This window comes from Equus przewalskii, chromosome X (assembly GCF_037783145.1).
Source record: "Equus przewalskii isolate Varuska chromosome X, EquPr2, whole genome shotgun sequence".
Taxonomy (NCBI): domain Eukaryota; kingdom Metazoa; phylum Chordata; class Mammalia; order Perissodactyla; family Equidae; genus Equus; species Equus przewalskii.
In genome coordinates this window covers 33,374,561-33,392,819 of record NC_091863.1, presented here as the reverse complement: position 1 = coordinate 33,392,819, position 18,259 = coordinate 33,374,561, and the positions used below count along the sequence as shown (strand labels likewise).

At 40.8% G+C, this 18,259-nt stretch overlaps 1 protein-coding gene across 1 annotated transcript; it reads right to left on the bottom strand.

Moving 5' to 3' along the window:
- Positions 1–1,811: 1,811 nt before the first annotated feature.
- MPC1L (mitochondrial pyruvate carrier 1 like) lies at positions 1,812–2,564 on the bottom strand. The gene has a single exon (XM_070603633.1). The coding sequence runs from the start codon at positions 2,412–2,414 to the stop codon at positions 2,007–2,009; it is 408 nt and encodes a 135-aa protein (XP_070459734.1). The 5' UTR covers positions 2,415–2,564; the 3' UTR covers positions 1,812–2,006.
- Positions 2,565–18,259: the final 15,695 nt, after the last annotated feature.

Sequence of the window (18,259 nt, the reverse complement as noted above, 5' to 3'; positions counted from 1 at the left end):
CCTACCTGCTCTGAAATGTCTTAAACAGACAGTGGCCTTTTATTGAAATATAATACTCAAATTACAAAATACATGTCGTAACAAGACAAATCTAAAAATACATTAATTTCTACTCATTGTAACAGTGAAGGGAAGAAAATCCTTTAAAGTTTTAGTAAAAATTTTCCCAAAAGGTTATGATTCACTTCAGAACTTTAAGAACTGCTTTTTATTATTGCATTACAGTCTGAACTATCTAAGATATTAGGAACTACCACTATCTTCGAGACTTCTTTCCTACTTCTCAAAGCCATGCTCTATGATATGTGCATGTTAGTAATGACCACAAAACTGTAAACTAAGCATTTTCTGACATCTCTCTGGGAAGGTGGGCAGTGACCTTACATGCTTTATTACCTTCTACTGAGTTTCAGGAAGGCATGCAAATTTTTATTTCAGAACCATGTGTGATGGCCAGCCTCCAAGATGGCCCCCAGCAATCCCTGCCTCCTGGCCTTCCTACCCTTGTATTGTCCTCCCACAATGTCCCAGGGTTAGTCCATGTGACCAATAGAACATAGCGGAAGTGATGGTATGTCACTTCCCAGATTAAGCTGTAAGACTATGGCTTCCATCTTGGGCTTTCTCTCTCTTGGAACACCTTCTCTGGGGGAAGCCATGTTGTGAGCAGCCCTATGGCCCACACCAGAAGGAACTGAAGCCTGCAAACAACTGTGTGAGTGAGCTTGGAAGTGGTTCCTCTAGCCCCAGGCAAGTCTTCAGAGACTGCAGCCCAAACCGGTTACCCTGACCCGGTATGCAGAATATGAAATGCAGCAATTGCCTACAAAGAGGACTACTGCTTATGCGACAGAAGATAAAGGGGAATCTTCCAGAGTTCCACTTATCTTGCACCTGTCTTATCCAAGACCTGATGTCTTCAGAACCTTTCAGACAGTTGTTTTAAATTTCTTTGCATTTGAAATTATTAACAAAAGCAGAGTTTAAGCACTCTTAAACACATACACTAGAGTTTCCCAGTAGACCACTCTGGAATTTCCTCCAGAAGCGGTGGGAGATTTGGCATCAAATTCTAGAGGACAGCCTCTGTTGCAGAGGTAATGTCCTCACACCCACTGTCCCACCCTTCTCTTTTCCCTCCTCATGCTCCCTGGTTTCAGAAAAGTCCTTAGCACCCATAGGAATCCTAGGGGGACACTCTGCGCTAATACTGTTGACCACTGACCCTCACCCCCAACCCTAACTAGCATTCAGCACAAAGTGATTGATTTTGCCATCTGTATTTTCTAATTACCTAGCATCCAGGGTTGACAGCAACTGATCTTGGAGTTGTTTATTCTGTTCCCATGAAAGATTCCATAATTGTTCTTGGTCACCAAGAGATTCTAGGTTCTCTTAATACGTACTCCTTAAAAGTCTAAACTGTATTTCGCTGAATTCATTTAAACCCACTTCAAAGTATTTCCCTCAGTAGAAATGGCCCCTGGGCCTTTTTTGGTGTAAAGAGATTGATGGTCATACTAAGTTTTAGGTCATGTGTGCTTAGTACTAAGCACTCCTATTTGGCCTGGACACCCAAAACAAGTAACAAAAGCATGTTCCCAAGAGAGCTTTAAAAAAAAAAAAAAAGCAATGAGTTAGATAATTTGAGGCATCTTCATTCAAACAGTGTTCTTCCCCTATATAAACTAAACTTCGAGTTGCAGGTCCCGTCTTGTAAAGAGGAAGACCCGCCAATCCACCCTCACCTTCTAAAAAACATTTTCTTTCCAGATCACGAAATAAACAACACTCAACAGCATAAACAGTTATGCGCTATTTACTATTTTTTTATTAACCAAACTGCAGGTTTAAATCAGATTCGCACTGTTTCAGTGTCAACACCAAGCTGTTCACTGGTCTTTTCTTTAGGAAGAATAACAGTTCAGTGCTTCCAAGCCGCAAAGCTTCAATCCGGCCCTCTCAGCAACGTTTCGGGGACTACGGACTGAGGCTAGCGCGAACTTCTAGCGGCAGCTGTCATCAGCAGGGTCGTAGGCGACAGTCATGGTGATGGCGGCGGTGGTGGCGGTGGTGGCGGCGGCAGCCGCACCGTCGCCGTAGTGGTGACTTAGGTAGCGGCCCGCCTGCACACTCTGCGCCACCACGTTGGTGCCGTGGCACGCCATCAGCAGCAAGTTTCGAGGCTGTACGCGGTAGGCGAAACGCATGAAGGCCATCGAGTACAAGATGAGCGCTGTCGTCATGCGGCCGCTGATGATGTCCGGCGGTGCGTTCATGTCCTTAAAGGCGGCCAGCGGTAACCCCCAGTTGGCCACTGGACCCCAGAAGTGCGTGCTCATCAGGTATTCCCGGAACTCCTTGGTCTTCATGTAGTCCCTCGCCCGCCGCCACAGTGCCGCCACGGCTGCCATGATCGCCGAGCCGCGGGAGCGCCAACACACGAAGCAGCAGCCGCCAGGGAGGTGAGGCGCCAACCCGCAACCGCAGCCTGTCCCGACGCGCGTCCGTGCGCGGCCTCACGCCTCCGCGTGCGTGCCGTAAAGGGCGTCGGACAGCACGTGCCGCTGTCGTGCGCGCCTCTTGGGTCGGAGATGTGGCCTCAAGCTCACGCCTTAGCGTGGCTGCCGTAAAGTGTGTAGGGTGTGGTACGTGGGGGCGTGTGTGTGTCCTGCCGGCAAAGGCGCGACCGCAGCCTCGTCCTTCGGGCCACGTGATGCTGCGGGCCCCGTAAAGCTCCCAGGGCTCCGTGAGCCGCCCAGAGAGGTGAGAGTGTGCCTGCCTGCTTCTCCTCGGCTACACAGAGGGCAGCTTTGCTTGTTCTGTCCACCCTGTGGATGGTGTTGACAGGATGTTGATACAGAACACTTCAACCAGGTACAGAATTGTAGTCCTTACACAGTTTGCCTGAGTGTTACTTGCAGACATAGTGACGCTTCACCCCGAAATATTTCAACATCTGGCTCTTAACAAGGGCATTCTCCTACTGAACCACAATACGATAATCCACGCGGATACTTACCGTTCAGTGCAGTACTATTGTCTAATGTGCCGTGCATAGTTAAATGTTACAGTATTGTGGCTTTTTTCTTTCTTGTTGAGGGGAGGAGATCCAGGATCCAATCAAGATTCACATTTTGTTATAATTTCTTTGAGATTAATCTCTCTTAATCTAAAGGAGTTCTCCAGCGTTTTTTGTCTTTTGTGATACTGACATTTTTGAAGAGTACAAGTCAGTGGCCTCTCAGAATGTCCTTAATTTGGATATGTCTGTTTTCTCCTAATTAGGTTAAACATTTTTTGGCAAGAATATTACACAGGTGATGATGTGTTCTTAGTGCATCACAGTGGGAGGTACGTGATGTCACTTTGTTCCATCATTGGTGATATTAAGTTTGATCATTTGGTTAAGGATCATTTGCTGGGTTTCTCCATTGTAAAGGTACCTTTTCCTTTCTGTAATTAACAAATAATCCGGGGGGAGCCTCTTTGGGAGTGTATGGATAATCTATTCTCCAATAGTCTTTTACCTAATAGTTAATATCCATTGATTAAAATTTTTAATGACAAAACTGATGATTATTTCCCTGTGTTTTCTACTTTTTCCAATAAAAATAATTGTTGAAAGTGAACAAGTATACACTGAAATATTAATACTTTAAGTAGTGATTTATAAACAAGCCCATTGTACTTTTAAAATTAATACATTCATTATCTATGTTCATTTATACCCCAAATATTTTACAAATATAGCTTTAAAATATATGGTAGAGCCATTGCTCAAAAGGAAGGCAGCATAATTCTTAGGTGACCCTTTTAAAATGCTGGGCTTTCAAATATGGATGACTGGTATGCTTGTGTAAATCAGTTCAGTGTAAGTTTGAGTAATAAATCAGCAAGCATGAACTGAATGACATTTTAGGCCTACATTGCTAGATGCTCCAATATCATAAAAAAAGTGTAAGTTACTACTCCTTGTCCACAAAAAGCGGCTTAGAACAACAGTCCTTTAATTTACTCACAAATATGCAGTTTGGGTGGGACTCAGTGGGGACAGCTCATCTGCTCCATGCGTCACCAGCCAGGGCAGTGCAGCTTGGGGCTAAAAGATCCACTTTCAACATGGTTCACTAACATGGCTGGCAAGTTGATACTGGTTGTTGGCTGGGAGCTCAGCTGGGACTGTTGGCCAGGAGGCCTCGGCTCCTCTCCACAAACTGCTTGTGCTTCCTCACAGCATGGTAACTAAGCTTTAAGAAAAGTATAAGAGAATCAAACAGATGCTATGTGGTAGGCAGAATTCTGAAATGACCCTTGCCAAGTTGCATAATCTCTCCTTAAGTGTGGGCAGAACCTATGAATATAATTAGATATCACTCCCATGATTATACAACAAAAAGGATTTTGCATATGTAATCAAGGCCCCAAATCAGTTGACCTTAACAGGCAGATTCTCCAGATGGGCCTGACCTAATCACATGAGCCATTTAAACCTGGGTCTAGAGGTCAGCGACAGAGGAAGTCTGAGATTTGAAGTGTGAGGGAGATTCTCTCTAGCTGGCTTTGAGGGTGGAGGTGGCCACGCAGCAAGGGAATTCAGGCAGCCTCTAAGAGCTGAGTGCAGCCCCCGCTGACAGCCAGCAAAGAGAGCCAGACCTCAGTCCGGCGGCCACAAAGAGCTCAATTCTGCCAGCAACATGAATGCGCATGAAAGCACATTTTCCCTGGACACAGTCCAGCCAACACCTTCATTTCAGTCTTGTGAGACCCTGAGCAGAGAAGCCAGCCATGCTGTGCCCAGAATTCTGACCTACAGACTGTGAACTAATAAATGGGTATTGTTTTAAGCCACTAAGTTTGTGATGATCTGTTGTGCAGCAATAGAAAACTAATAGAAGCTTTATTGGCTTTAACGATCTAGCCTCAGAAGTTATTAACATCACTTTCTCCAGTCACAAGCCCACCCAAATACAATGAGAGGGGACATAGTCCACCTCTCAAAGGCAGGAGTGGCAGAGTCACACTTTAAGAAGAGCGTGTGGGATGGGAAACGTTGTTGTGGCCACTTTTAGAAAATACAGTCTATCATAGTACTTAACTCGAAATCACGTAATTATAGAATATTAGAGTTGAAGGGATCTCTCGGATTATCTGTGAAATGGGGATGATCGTGGTACGTACCTCACAGCAGTATTGTGAGGTGTCAGTGTGTTAATCCATGTGTGTTATCCTCTTAGGGTGGGGCCTGGTATATAAGTGCTCAGTGAATTTTAGCTAGCATCATTATTATCATCCAATCCAACCCCCTCATTTTACAAATGAGGCATAAAGCCTTAAGAGATTTTGTCCTTTGCCATGGTGACACACTGAATTCATGGTAGACCAGGATTAAGGTTTCCTTTTCTCACGTCAATCCTCTGCACAAATCACTTTAAGATCTTGTGTGTTTCTGTCTTTCCATCTATGTTGTAAATTCCCTCAGGCCGAGGACGGTATCACCAAACGAAAAGTTCCTTCTTCCAACAAGCCTTTCTAATGTGTTGACTGGATGAGGCCCAAATTGAACAAGACAAGGTTTGCCTGTTCAGAGGGGCATTTTACAGCTAGAGAAATAGAGGTACAGACAATGTGTAAATGGCTTTCCTGGTAGATCCCAGGCTGGTAGATGACTGACCAAACATAGTCTTTGTATCAGGTTTGTGCCTGGTAGATGTTTATTGGTTATGACGGTTGCAATGCATGGCCCAGATGAAGGGTAAGACATTGTGATGGAACTTGGCCAACACTTGGAGGGAGACTTGAGCAAGACACAGGGTGAGGAATGAGCAAAGCTATAGAGAAGTCTACCTGGCTGAAGCAAAGAGAGCGACAAAACAGTTTGAGGATTCAAGAAGATCAGTAAGGCTGTCCTGTGACTACCCTTGTTCACAGGTGAATTAGTCCTGCTGTGGATTTCACTGTTTCAATAGATGAAACTAAACAGGTAAAAGTTTGGAGGGCTGGCCCAGTGGCGCAGCGGTTAAGTTCACACCTTCCCCTTTGGCGGCCCGGGGTTCGCCGGTTCGGATCCCGGGTGAGGGCATGGCACCGCTGGGCACGCCATGCTGTGGTAGGCATCCCACATATAAAGCAGAGGAAGATGGGCATGGATGTTAGCTCAGGGCCAGGCTTCCTCAGCAAAAAGAGGAGGATTGGCAGCAGATGTTAGCTCAGGGCTAATCTTCCTCAAAAAACAAAAACGAAAAAACAGGTAAAAGTTTATCATTTTTTTTAAATACTATTTCTTTACCATTAATGTTATTGGAAGTAGCAGTTCTCTGTGTGCTGCCTCTCCAACATAGGGCTGTCAGGGCCCACTGTGTGACTCAACCTGCAGACACTAACATGGACATGGTTGGCAAGTTCACTGTCATCTTTTAAAGGAAAACAATGGGAGAAGACAAGCAAATACAAAGATAGATTCATACCTTTTCCCAGTCTATTGAAAATGTGCCATCACACACTTTCTTCTAACGAAGATTCCAGGTCACAGGTCCCATGAAATCCTGCTTGATGTCACTGATCCTGGACCCAGATGACTCTTCAGTGAGTTCCAATGCAGCAGACCATAGAGAGCGCACCTTTTTAATTGTTCTTTTTAACTTTTTATTTTGAAATAATTTCAAACTGACAGGAAAGTTAAAATAGTTTAAAACGAGAATAACAAAGCATGAAGTGTCAAAAGAACTCCCATATATCCTTCACCTAGATTTACTGTTAACATTTTGCCATGTTTTTATTGTTTCCTCTACCCCTAAGGGTGTTTCTTAGGAATTTCAGTGTGTATTTCCCAAGCATATGGGCACTCATGGACTTTCTTTTACCTTGCCACAATACACCCATCAAAATCAAGACATTTAACATTGATATAATACTATAATCTACAGTCCTTAGTCAAATTTTTCCAATTGTCCCAATAACGTCCTGTATAACCATTTTGTTTTTCTAATCCAGGACCCAGACCAGGATCACACATTGCGTTCAATTGTGATGTCCTTTTAATCTCCTTTAATCTAGAACAGTTGCGCCTTCCTCCGCCTTTCTTTGGCATTCGTGACCTTGACATTTTAGAAGAGTACAGGCCAGCTATTTGATAGAACGTCCTTCACTTTGGGTTCATTCGATGTTTCCTCATGCCTACCTTCACGGTGTTCATTTTGGGCAGGAACCCCCCGGGAGTGATGTTCTGTCCTCCATGCATCACATTGGGAGGCACGTGATGTCTGTATGTCTGATTATTGGTGATATTAAGGTAGGGTTCACCAGGTTTCTCCATCGTAAAGTCGGTATTTGCCCCTTTGTAATTAATAAGTCATTTGTGGGGAAACACTTTAAGACTATGTAAATATCCATTTCCTCATCAAATATTTAACCTACTAGTTTTAGCATCCATTGATGATTTTTGCCTGAATCAAGTATTACTCTAATGATGGCAACATTTTATTTTTTAGATGATTTTTCTCTTGTGGTTTAAAACAAAAGTCAGGAATTGTATTTCATTAAAGTTGCCCTGAAATGCTGGCCAACATTTCCAAAACATATGACTGTTTCTGAATTGTGGCTGTGAAAACTGAATGTTACGATTTGGATATTTTATGAATTTTTTTTTTGCCACGCATATCCTATGCTGATTTCCTTGGAATATTTGCTCTTAAATTCTACCAAAGGGAATAAATAGCATAGTGCCTCAAGAGAAGCTGGATGAATAAAACAATAGGCGGATATATTGGCTCTGCTCTTTTCAGTTACTGCTGAAAGTAATTTTAGAGCCATCTGTGACCCTGATTCTAATCTTCTTCCTTCTTACACTGTTTTTTTCTCTGTACATGAATACAATAGCTGAAGGCTGGGTGGTTATCCGGCATCTTCCAGTAGCTGTGAGAATGTCAGTTAAGTGTGTCGACCTCAGTTTCTCTAGCTATAAAATGCCCCTTGTGTGGTAGTCTGGTTTGGGTCACTTGATGCAATCAAGTGGCAGGAGGGGATCGGTTGGGTCCAGCCCCTAGTGAACCGTTGCTTCCTCCCAATCTTTTGTTTCATCTCTGCCTTATTCATGTGTCCTCAGACCAGGTTAACGGTGAAACAAGCAGAAGGCTGCGGAGCCTCCCGCCACCCGCTCTCCTGCCGGGCCTCATTTGGAGAGTCCTGTCATGGGAAATAGGGTAGTGCCTACTCCTCGTACTTAATCTTCGCACCAGAAATGAAAAGTCTTTTTTAACCTTTTAGTGAGAAGATCATCCAATATTTTAAATCTTAGAAAAATACATAAAAACATAGAACTTTGATTTTTTTTAAACTTTATTTTGAAAATATTTCAGTTGCAAAAAAGTTCAAGAATACAGGGAACTCTCATATACCCTCTACTCGGATTCACCAATGTCAGGGTCCTATCAGGGAAGCAGGGCCCTGTGAGTGAGAAGGGATTTATTAAAGGGAATAGACAGGACAGAGCTGTGGAGGGAGCTGAGGAGGTGACGGGGTCTGAAAGGGGGTGTTGGTCCATGTGAGGAGCCAGGCTCATTCAGCCACCAAAGTGGGGCCTGGGCCCCTTGAAGGGAGGCTGGCGGAGAGGCCTAGGGGGGCTCTTGCCTCTGAGATGCCGCAGCCAAGAGTCTGGCGATGGGCCTGGGGAGGGGGCAGTTGGGCAGAAGAGCTGGCTACAGAGCGGAAGAGAATAGAACAAACTGGAATCTGCCAATACCTCTGCGTCTGTCTTCCACTGCATTTAACCCTGTCTGCCTTCTGAGTCATGTTTGTATGCCAAATCTCTGACAGTGATCTCTGAACCAACTCTTACCTGGAACCATACGGGGAAGGGGATTCTGGGAAACACTGTTCTGACTTAACCAGGCTGACCTAGTACAGACCACTACAACCAATCTTAAACTTTGCCATGTTTGTTTTAGCATTTTCTTTATGGATATGTGTGTGTGTGTGTATATATGTGTGTCTATCTATCTCTATATATGTGTATCTATATATATGTAATACATAGATGTCTAAACACACATTACTATTTATTGTATCTGAACCATTTGAGAGTGGATTGCAGACATCATTCTCCTTTACTCCTTATTGCTTCAGTGTGTATTTCCTAGAACAAAGATATTCTGTGATGTAACCACAGTACAGTTGTCGTGGAGGTAACATTGTACACAGTACTTTATGTAATTACGGTCCATATTTCAACTTTGTTAATTGCCCCAGTGTCCTTTATAGCATTTTTTTCCTTCAGTACAGGATCCAGTCCAGGATCATGCAGGACATTTCGTAGTCCCCTTTCATCTGGAACAGTTCCTCAGTCTGTCTTTGTTTTTCATGACATGGACATTTTTGAAGAGCACAGGCCGGTTATTTTATAGAATGTTCCTCAGTTGGGGCTTGCTTGATGTTTCCTCATAGTTAGATTCAAGTTATACTTTCTCAGCCAAAATACTATCAAAGTGATCTGTGTCCTTCTCAGAGTGTCGCATCCAGAAGCACACATCTACCTGCCCCTCTTCGGTATAAGGGGCATTTTGATCGCCTAGTCAAGGCATCCTCCTTTCTCCAATGTCGAGTTACAGCTTTGCCCCTTGCGTCTAATAAATGATCAGTAGGTAGATACTTAAAGACTATGTAAATATCCGGCTCCTTATCCGACTTCCTCTCCCATAGAGTTAGCATCCAGTGATGCTTCTTGTCCAAATCAATATTTACTATGATGTATGCAAAATGACAGTTTTCCAGTTCCATCAGTCCTTCCGTATATATCAGGCAGCATTGCTATAAGGAAGAACCTCCCTTCTCCCCCCGTTTATGTACTTACCTATTTATTACTAATGTGGTCTCATGGATTGCTATTTTATTCCGTGGTGTATAATCTTTTACTGTCCTCTTAATTTTGATTACTTGGCCCATATTTGGACAGTGGGAGCCCCTTGAAGCTGTCTCCTCTGACCTTTTGGCATTAAACTACACAAAAAAATATACCCTGTAAGGGCCATATACCTTGATTTATTCCATGCTGTCCGCCCCCACACACACACCATATGGGTAACTAACTTCATTGTTTTCTGGTTCATCCTTCTCGTGTTTCCTTTTGCAAAAATAAGGAGCTATATGTATATTTACTTATTTCCCCTTTCTTACACAAATGGGAACAGACTATTTATACTCTTTTTCACTTTACAATATGTCCTGGAAACCACCCCGTATCATCTCATAGAGATCTTCCACAGTCTTTTTTTACAGCTACATAGTACTCCATTGTGTGGATGTATCATAGTTTATTTAGCCAGTGTCCTTTGTTTAGATACTTAGGTAGTTTCTGCTATTTTGCAAGTACAAGTAATGTTGAATATCCTTATGTATATGTATTTTCTTGTTGTTACACATGTATTTTAAGAGTAAGGCCCTAGAAATGGTATTGCTGGGTTAAAGGGTAAATACAAATTTAGTTTTGTTAGATACTGCCAAATTCACCTTCCATTTTTCATTCTCACAATGTACCAGAGTGTCTGTTACCCCACAACCTTGTCAACAGACTATATTGTCAAGCTTTAGAATGTTTGGTGATCTGATATATGAGAAATGGTATCTCACTGTTTTGTTTTATTTTTTTTTGGTGAGGAAGAGTGGCCCTGAGCTAACATCTGTTGCCAGTCTTCCTCTTTTTTGCTTGAGGAAGATGGTCACTGAGCTAACATCTGTGCCAACCTTCCTCTACTTTTTGTATGTGGGATGCCTCCACAGCATTACTTGATGAGTGGTGTGTAGGTCCACGCCTGGGATCTGAACCTGCAAACCCCAGGGCACCAAAGTGGAGCATGTGAACTTAACCACTATGCCACTGGGCTGGCCACTGTTGTTTTTTTTTTTAATAACAGCTGAATTGAGGTATAATTCATATATCATACAATTCACCCATTTAAAGTGCACAATTCAGTGGTTCTTAGTATGCTCACAGAGCTGTGCAACCATCACTACAATCAATTCTAGAACATTTTCATTACCCCCAAAAGAAACCGTGTGCCCATTAGTAGTCCCCCCTCATTCTCCCCTCCCTGGATCCCTGGGCAACCTCTACTTTCTGACTCTAAGGAGTTGCCTCTTTTGGACATTGCATATAAATGAAATCATACAATGTGATGTTTTGTGTCTGGCTTCTTTCACTTAGCATGTTTTCAAGGTTCATCCATGTCGTAGCAGGTGGTAGTACTTCATCCCTTTTTATGGCAGAATACTATTCCCCGATGTGGACAGACCACATTTTGTTTATCCAGTCATCAGTTGATGGACATTGGGTTGTTTCCACTTTGAGCTATTATGAATAACGCTGCTATGAACATCCTGGTACAAGTTTCTGTGTGGGTGTATGTTTTCATTTCTCTTGGGTAGATACCTAGGAAAGAATTGCTGGGTCATGTGGTAACTCTATGTTTAATCTTTTAAAGAATTGCCAGACTGTCTTCCAAAGTGGCTGCAACATTTTACATTCCCACCAGGAGTATATGATGCTTCCTATTTCTCCACATCCTTGCTAACACTTGTCATTCTCTTTTTTACTATAGCCATCCTAGTTGGTGTTCTCAGTATAGTTTTAGTTTGCACTCATTATGAGTGAATTTGAACATCTTCTCATATGTTCAAGGGCCATTTTAATATCTTTTTAGGTGAATTGTCTATTGATGTCTTTGGCTTATTTCTAAATAGGAATTTTGCATTTTTCCCTCAAATTTTGAAAGCTCTTTATATATTAGAAATATTAGTACTTTATCTGTGATGTATGTTGCAAATATTTTCTCCTAGTTTGTCTTTTAACTTTTTTGTAGTGTTTTTAGCAGCATTACTCATAATAGCCCAAAATTATAAATGGATAGACAAAATGTGGTATATCCATACAGGGAATACTATTCAACAATAAAAAGGAATGAACTATGGATAAATGCTGTGACTTAAATGAACCTCAAAAACATTATGCCCAGTGAAAGAAGCCAGACTCAAAAGGCCACATATTGTATGATGTCATTTATATGAAACATCCAGAAAAGGCAAATCTATAGAGACAAAAAATAGATTAGTGGTTGCCAGGGCAGGAGGTGAGGGTGGGAACTGGGATTAACAGTAAATGTGTATAAGAGATCTTATTGGGGTGACAAGAATATTCTAAGCTGATTTATGGTGATGTTGCACAACTTGGTAAATTTACTAAAACATTATTGAATTGTACAGTTGAAATAGCTATGTTATATGATATCTAAAATATGCCTCAATAAAGCTAGAAAAATTTTTGAACTTTTAGATCGTCAAATTTATCAATATTTTCTTTTATTGCATCTGGATTTTGAGTCAAATTAGGAAAGCTGTTCCCTACACCTCAGGCTATAAAATAATTCACCCTGTTTTCTTCTAATACTTCTGTGGTTTCTTTCTTTTTAAAATTTGGATCTCTGATCCATTTGGAGTTTATTCTTGCGTATGCTGGGAGATATGGATCTAGTTTTATCTTTTCCTAAATGGGTATCCTTTTGCCTCGACATCATTTATTAAAAAGTCTACCTTTGCCCAGTGATTTGAGACGCCACCTTTATCATATACTAAATTTCCATATGCACTTCAGTCTATTTCTGGACTTTGTATTCCATTCCACTGGTATGTCTGTCTATTAATGCACCAGGACCATACTGTTTTAATCATTGAGGCTTTATGTTTTAATATCTGTTAAGACTAGTTCACCCTTGTCACTTTTCCTTTTCTGTGGTTTTTTAGTTTCCCATATATAAACTTTAGGATCAATTTGTCTAGCTCCATAAAAATATCTTTATTTTCATTGGGATCACATTAAATTTGTTAACTAGGTTAGGGAGAACTGACATCTTTTATGATGTTGTGGGTTGAATTGTGTCCACCAAAAAGACCTGTTGAAATTCTAATCCCTGGGACCACAGAGTGTGACCTTATTTGGGAATAGGGTCCTTGCAGATGTGATTAGTTAAGATGATGTCATACTGGAGTAGGGTGGGTCCCTACTCCAATATGACTGTTGTTTTTATAAATAGAAGATATTTGGCCTCAAGACTGTAACATAGAAATACTGCCTGTTTCCAGCCTGCTGGCCTGCCCCCACAATCTCATGAACCAGTTCCTTAAAATAAATCTGTCTGTATATGTATGAAGATATGTATATATATAAATATATATTATTTCATATATTCTCTGGAGCACATTGATATACATGTTGTTCTCCTGTTCAAAAAGATGTCTTTTCATTTGCCAAGTCTATTTTTGTGTCTTTTAGGAGTGTTTCAAAATTGACACTTGTTTTCTGTATACACGATTCTTAAAGGGCAGCCAGGCTAGATATAAAATTCTTGGCTTGCATTTTCTTTCCTTGGGTGTCTTACAAATGCCGTTCCACTCTTGCAGTACTTTGTGTATTATGCTGGAGAAGTCAGATCCCAGGCAAATTTTCTTACTCATATAAGTAATTTGACTGTTTGCCTGGAAGCCCTGAGGATCTTTTGTCTTAAAAGTCGAAAACTTTATTAAGATACATCTCAGAGTTGATAGATTCAGGTCAGTTTTCCCAAGTACATGGTGGGCCCTTTCAGTATGTAGATTTAAGCTTTCTCTTATTTCTGGAAAGTTTTCTTGGAGTTTTAAAAAATCAGTTCTCTTCCATGGTGGTTTTTCTTCAGGGACTCAAATTATATATATTTTGGCGTTTTCTTGCATGTTTTCCATTTCAACCACTTTTTTCTCTGACCCTTTTTAGTTATTTATCTGCTTTTTATTTTCTTGTCTTTACCCCCATCTCTATTCAGTATCCTTTATTAAATTCTCATTTGAATCTATTCTCCCTTGGGTGCCTTGTAATTTATTCATTTCTGAGAACTTGACTTTTAATTTCTTTCCCGAGTTCAATCAACTCTCTTGCATTTCTACCTGTTTTTTTGTCCATTTCCATTCTTAGTTTTTACATTTCTGATTTTAGGATTTTTTATATTGAAAAACGTGCTTGAGAGTATTTATTTCAATTTGGATTTTTGTATTAAGAGTTTTCTTCTGCTTCATGGTTGGCTTTTGTGGGGAGAATTTTCATCAGCTGATTTTTATTTTCTGTTTTCTTCTTAAAGTAGTTTTGCATCAAGTTAAATTTTTTTTCCTACTCCCAGGCATTTTGTGGACAGAGCTCTTAGTTCAATAGCAGCTGCTGCTTCCTCTCAAAGAGCAAATCGGGTTGTTGCCACCCGAGGCGGGAGTTGGGTGGAGGGTCAGGCAGGGGCTCCACTGGGGCAATACCTCTGTGCTATCTGTGGTAAAGGACCAGTTTTTAATTTTTAACTTCAAATCTGTTGTGGGCCAGTATTTTTGTAAAATACAATGAAAATGAATTACTCTGAAATTGAATATTTTAAATGACAAAAAAATACAAGCCCAATTGTTTTATTATATTTAACAGATAAAATTGCATTTTTTATCAATATAATCAGAAGAAATCTAAGAAAAAGATTATAAAAACTGTATACATTCAATAAAAGTGAATATATAGGCAATTAATTGAGATAATCACTATTATATTCATTACTTTTATTCCACAATTGTAAATAGTTATGAGTCGAAATAATTTTCCTGTATTAAATGCCTATACGTAAACTCTGAACAAAAACCATGTTTATTGAAATTTAAAGTTTTAAATGTGATAGATAAGCTTGGTTGCTTGTTAACCTATTTAACTGAGTTTGGACTGACGACGATGCTACAAGTAGCAGATGATACATAGCTCAACTATTTCTCTGTTTCGTCTAAATAACATTTATAGTAGAGAAACTAGTCTCACAGAGCTATGTTCACAGGAATGGAAGAAGAAATTTTAAAGTAATTCAGCAAGCTCAGGATATTCATTTTTAATTTTCATCCAAAATAAAAGCAAGTGATGATTTATTCCCAAAATGTCTTCAAATCATCATCCATTTCCAACAATTTCTGATGTAAAAGTTAGAGTTAAATATAAATTCTGAATTTTTTATACTTTTGGGTAACAGTTGGCAAACTAACTGTAAAATCTCTCCCACGATGACATGCTTTTGCTGTGCAGGACCAGGACGCAGCTTGTTCTCTATGTGGCTCACCACGCAGGCTTCACAACCCCCACACTGCTCTGTGCCTTGCTCAGTGAGGTAAGTCTACTGATCATGTGTTTGGACAGCATGTCATGTCAAATTGCTGTAGAAATTTCTCAACACTGATCTCAATGTTTATGCTTACCACACTGCAGGCTGGTAGCAGCCCACAGACTGGCACGAGCCCACAGGCCACTTTGAGCAGCCCATTTGGTCCACTGGCAAGTTACTGGGAGACTCCTTTATCTTCAGGGATAGAGGGTTTCTGTGATGAGGGAAGAACTAGCTGAGATGTTAACTGAAAGTCAAAGGAACATCGAAGGAGTAGTAGACCAGAAAAAAGTCCTAAAATCCAACTATCACCTTATTATCTTTTGAAGTGACAAAAACAAGAACAGCTACCCCTAATTCCTTCCTTATTTTCTCGTGTATGTTTACATATTCCAATTGATACCACTTTTTCTTTCTTTACCTGCCCCCTACCCATCTTTCTCCCCATCACATAAAGGTATGTTGGTGGTCCAGTTGAAAATTTAGTCCACAATTATCACGTGGTGCCAGAAAGTAAACAAGTGCTTAAAAAATGATGGGCATATGTCAAAAAGACACAGGAGCCAACTAAAGGGGTTCCCAATGCCAAATCTGGGACAATTGAGCAGCAAAATAAATGATAGTAATGAATTATAACACAGACATTAAAACAAATATCCATGAGTTCATGCTGATATAAATGGAATAAGTAAATTACTGGGAGAGAAGGGAAAGCTCTTCTTGACACTAGAATTCCAATTAATAAATATAGAAGGAATGATGGAAATAGAAAATCATCATTTGGCAAACACCACAGTAATATTTCAGGCAAGAATCATCGATGGGTGCTAAAATGAATGGGTGAATGAAAAGTGGGATATAAGTATAGTCTTAAAGCGTCTAATTAAGAAGGAAAATTAGTAACTTTATAGAGGAGAAACCTGGCAGATACCACCTTAAAGTTAAGGTCACCAAAAATGAGACATATTAACATCATGTGCCTCCTGATAAGGATCTGCTGAGATGGACAGACCATTTCTGCGGTATTCCTTCCAAAAATGTATAACCTGAATTTCATCACGAGCAAGTGTCAAACAAACCCAAATTGAGGGATATTCTATAAAATAACTGGCCATTACTCTTCAAAAATGAACTGTCCCGGATTAAAGGACACTAAGGTGACATGACAACTAAATGCAATGTGTGCTCCTGAATTGAATCCTGGTCCAGCAAAAGGTCATTAGTAGGACAAGTGACATAATTTAACCAAAGCTTGTTACTATTGTTTGCAACCAAGAAATTGGCTATTCTCAATGGTACAAAGATGGGTCCAAGCAGAATTCCTTGAATTTAGTACTGTTATTCTAGTTTATGTTATGCATTCACAAGCCTCAGAACATGTTCTCCCACTGAATGCTAATTTTCACAAACCTGGAAATTACCGTCCCCATTATATAGATTAAAAACACTGATTCAGAGAGATTAAGGGATTTGCCCAAGATTGTTCAGCTAGTAAGTGGTGAAGTGGTAAACTGAATTCACCTGTATGACTCTTGATGCATTTTAATCACAGAGCTTTTTACTAATAGCCTTCTCCAACAACTCTTCATTTTTCCAAGAAACCATTGCATAGTTACTCTGTCATGAAAAGGCTAGAAAGAAACTGCCTAAGTCCAAGGTTAGAAGGCTTGATGCCATTGCACTGCATGACTCAGTAGGCCTGGTCATTGACTCCAGTTTTTGTGTCCCTTGGAAATTATTGGTTTGATCATCTGTTAAAAACTAAGTTTAGGGGCCGGCCGGGTGGCGCAGTGGTTAAGTGCGCACGTTCCACTTCTTGGTGGCCTGGGGTTCGCCAGTTCAGATCCCAGGTGCAGACATGGCACCGCTTGGCACGCCATGCTGTGCCACATATAAAGTGGAGGAAGATGGGCACGGGTGTTAGTTCAGGGCCAGGCTTCCTCAGCAAAAAGAGGAGGACTGGCAGTAGTTAGCTCAGGCCTAATCTTCCTCACAAAAAAAAAAAAAAAGTAAGTTTAGGGGCCGGCCCCGTGGCCGAGTGTTTGAGTTCGCGTGCTCTGCTTCGGCGGCCCAGGGTTTTGCTGGTTCGGATTCCTGGGCACGGACCTGGCATCACTGGATGGGCCATGCTGAGGCAGCATCCCACATGGCACAGCTAGAGGGACCTGCAGCCAGAATGCACAACTATGTACTGGGGGGCTTTGGGGAGAAGAAGAAGAAGAAGAAAAAAATGATTGGCAACAGATGTTAGCTCAGGGCCAATCTTAAAAAAAAAACAAAACAGTAAGTTTAGAGCTTCCATATTATTTGATACCAATGAAAATAATGGATTCAGAATATCATTCCTTCAAAAAAGATAAAGCCAAAGAAAATAAAATTAGTTCTATATCATTCCTAATAGAATGAGGCCATAAACAGTATCTGTCACGTGCAGAATTTCAGATATTTTATAGACCTGTAATATTCCACCAGTTTGATAGAAAGTGATGGGTTTTCTCTTTCAATGTCAGTGGAATAGTCTGCCAAGAATCTGGTTTTCCTGCCTCTCACACAGATCTCGACACTGTGATTTATGTTCCTGAACAAATTAGACTTAATTTAAGAGCAAATCATCAGCAACAGGTATAATAATCTTGGCAGAACATTTACTTTAATTAATTGCTTTCTGCCTAACGTAGACGGAAGGGTGCTGACGCCATTTACCCTGTAAGGATTAGTGTTGTCATGTAATTGTTTTTCTTCCCCTAGAACTTAGAGTCTCCTCAGTTCTAAATTACAAAGGCATTGGTTTACTTCATGTTTAATCATAACAATCTAACCTCTAAGGCAATGTTTATATAAGAAACTTGTGGAAGAAAAATGGATTTTAACCACTCTGCAGCATTATAGACTCCTGCTCCCCAAACAGGGGCCCTGTTGGGTTCCATGGGGGTCGGAGTGTTTTGGGGTTTGGTAGCTGAAAAACCCTCACCCCCCCCATAAACTTGGCAGGGGGAAGCAGTGGAGAATACTTCAGTGATTTTAGAACAATGTAGTTTTTCTTCCCTGTGGAGTTGATTATCAGC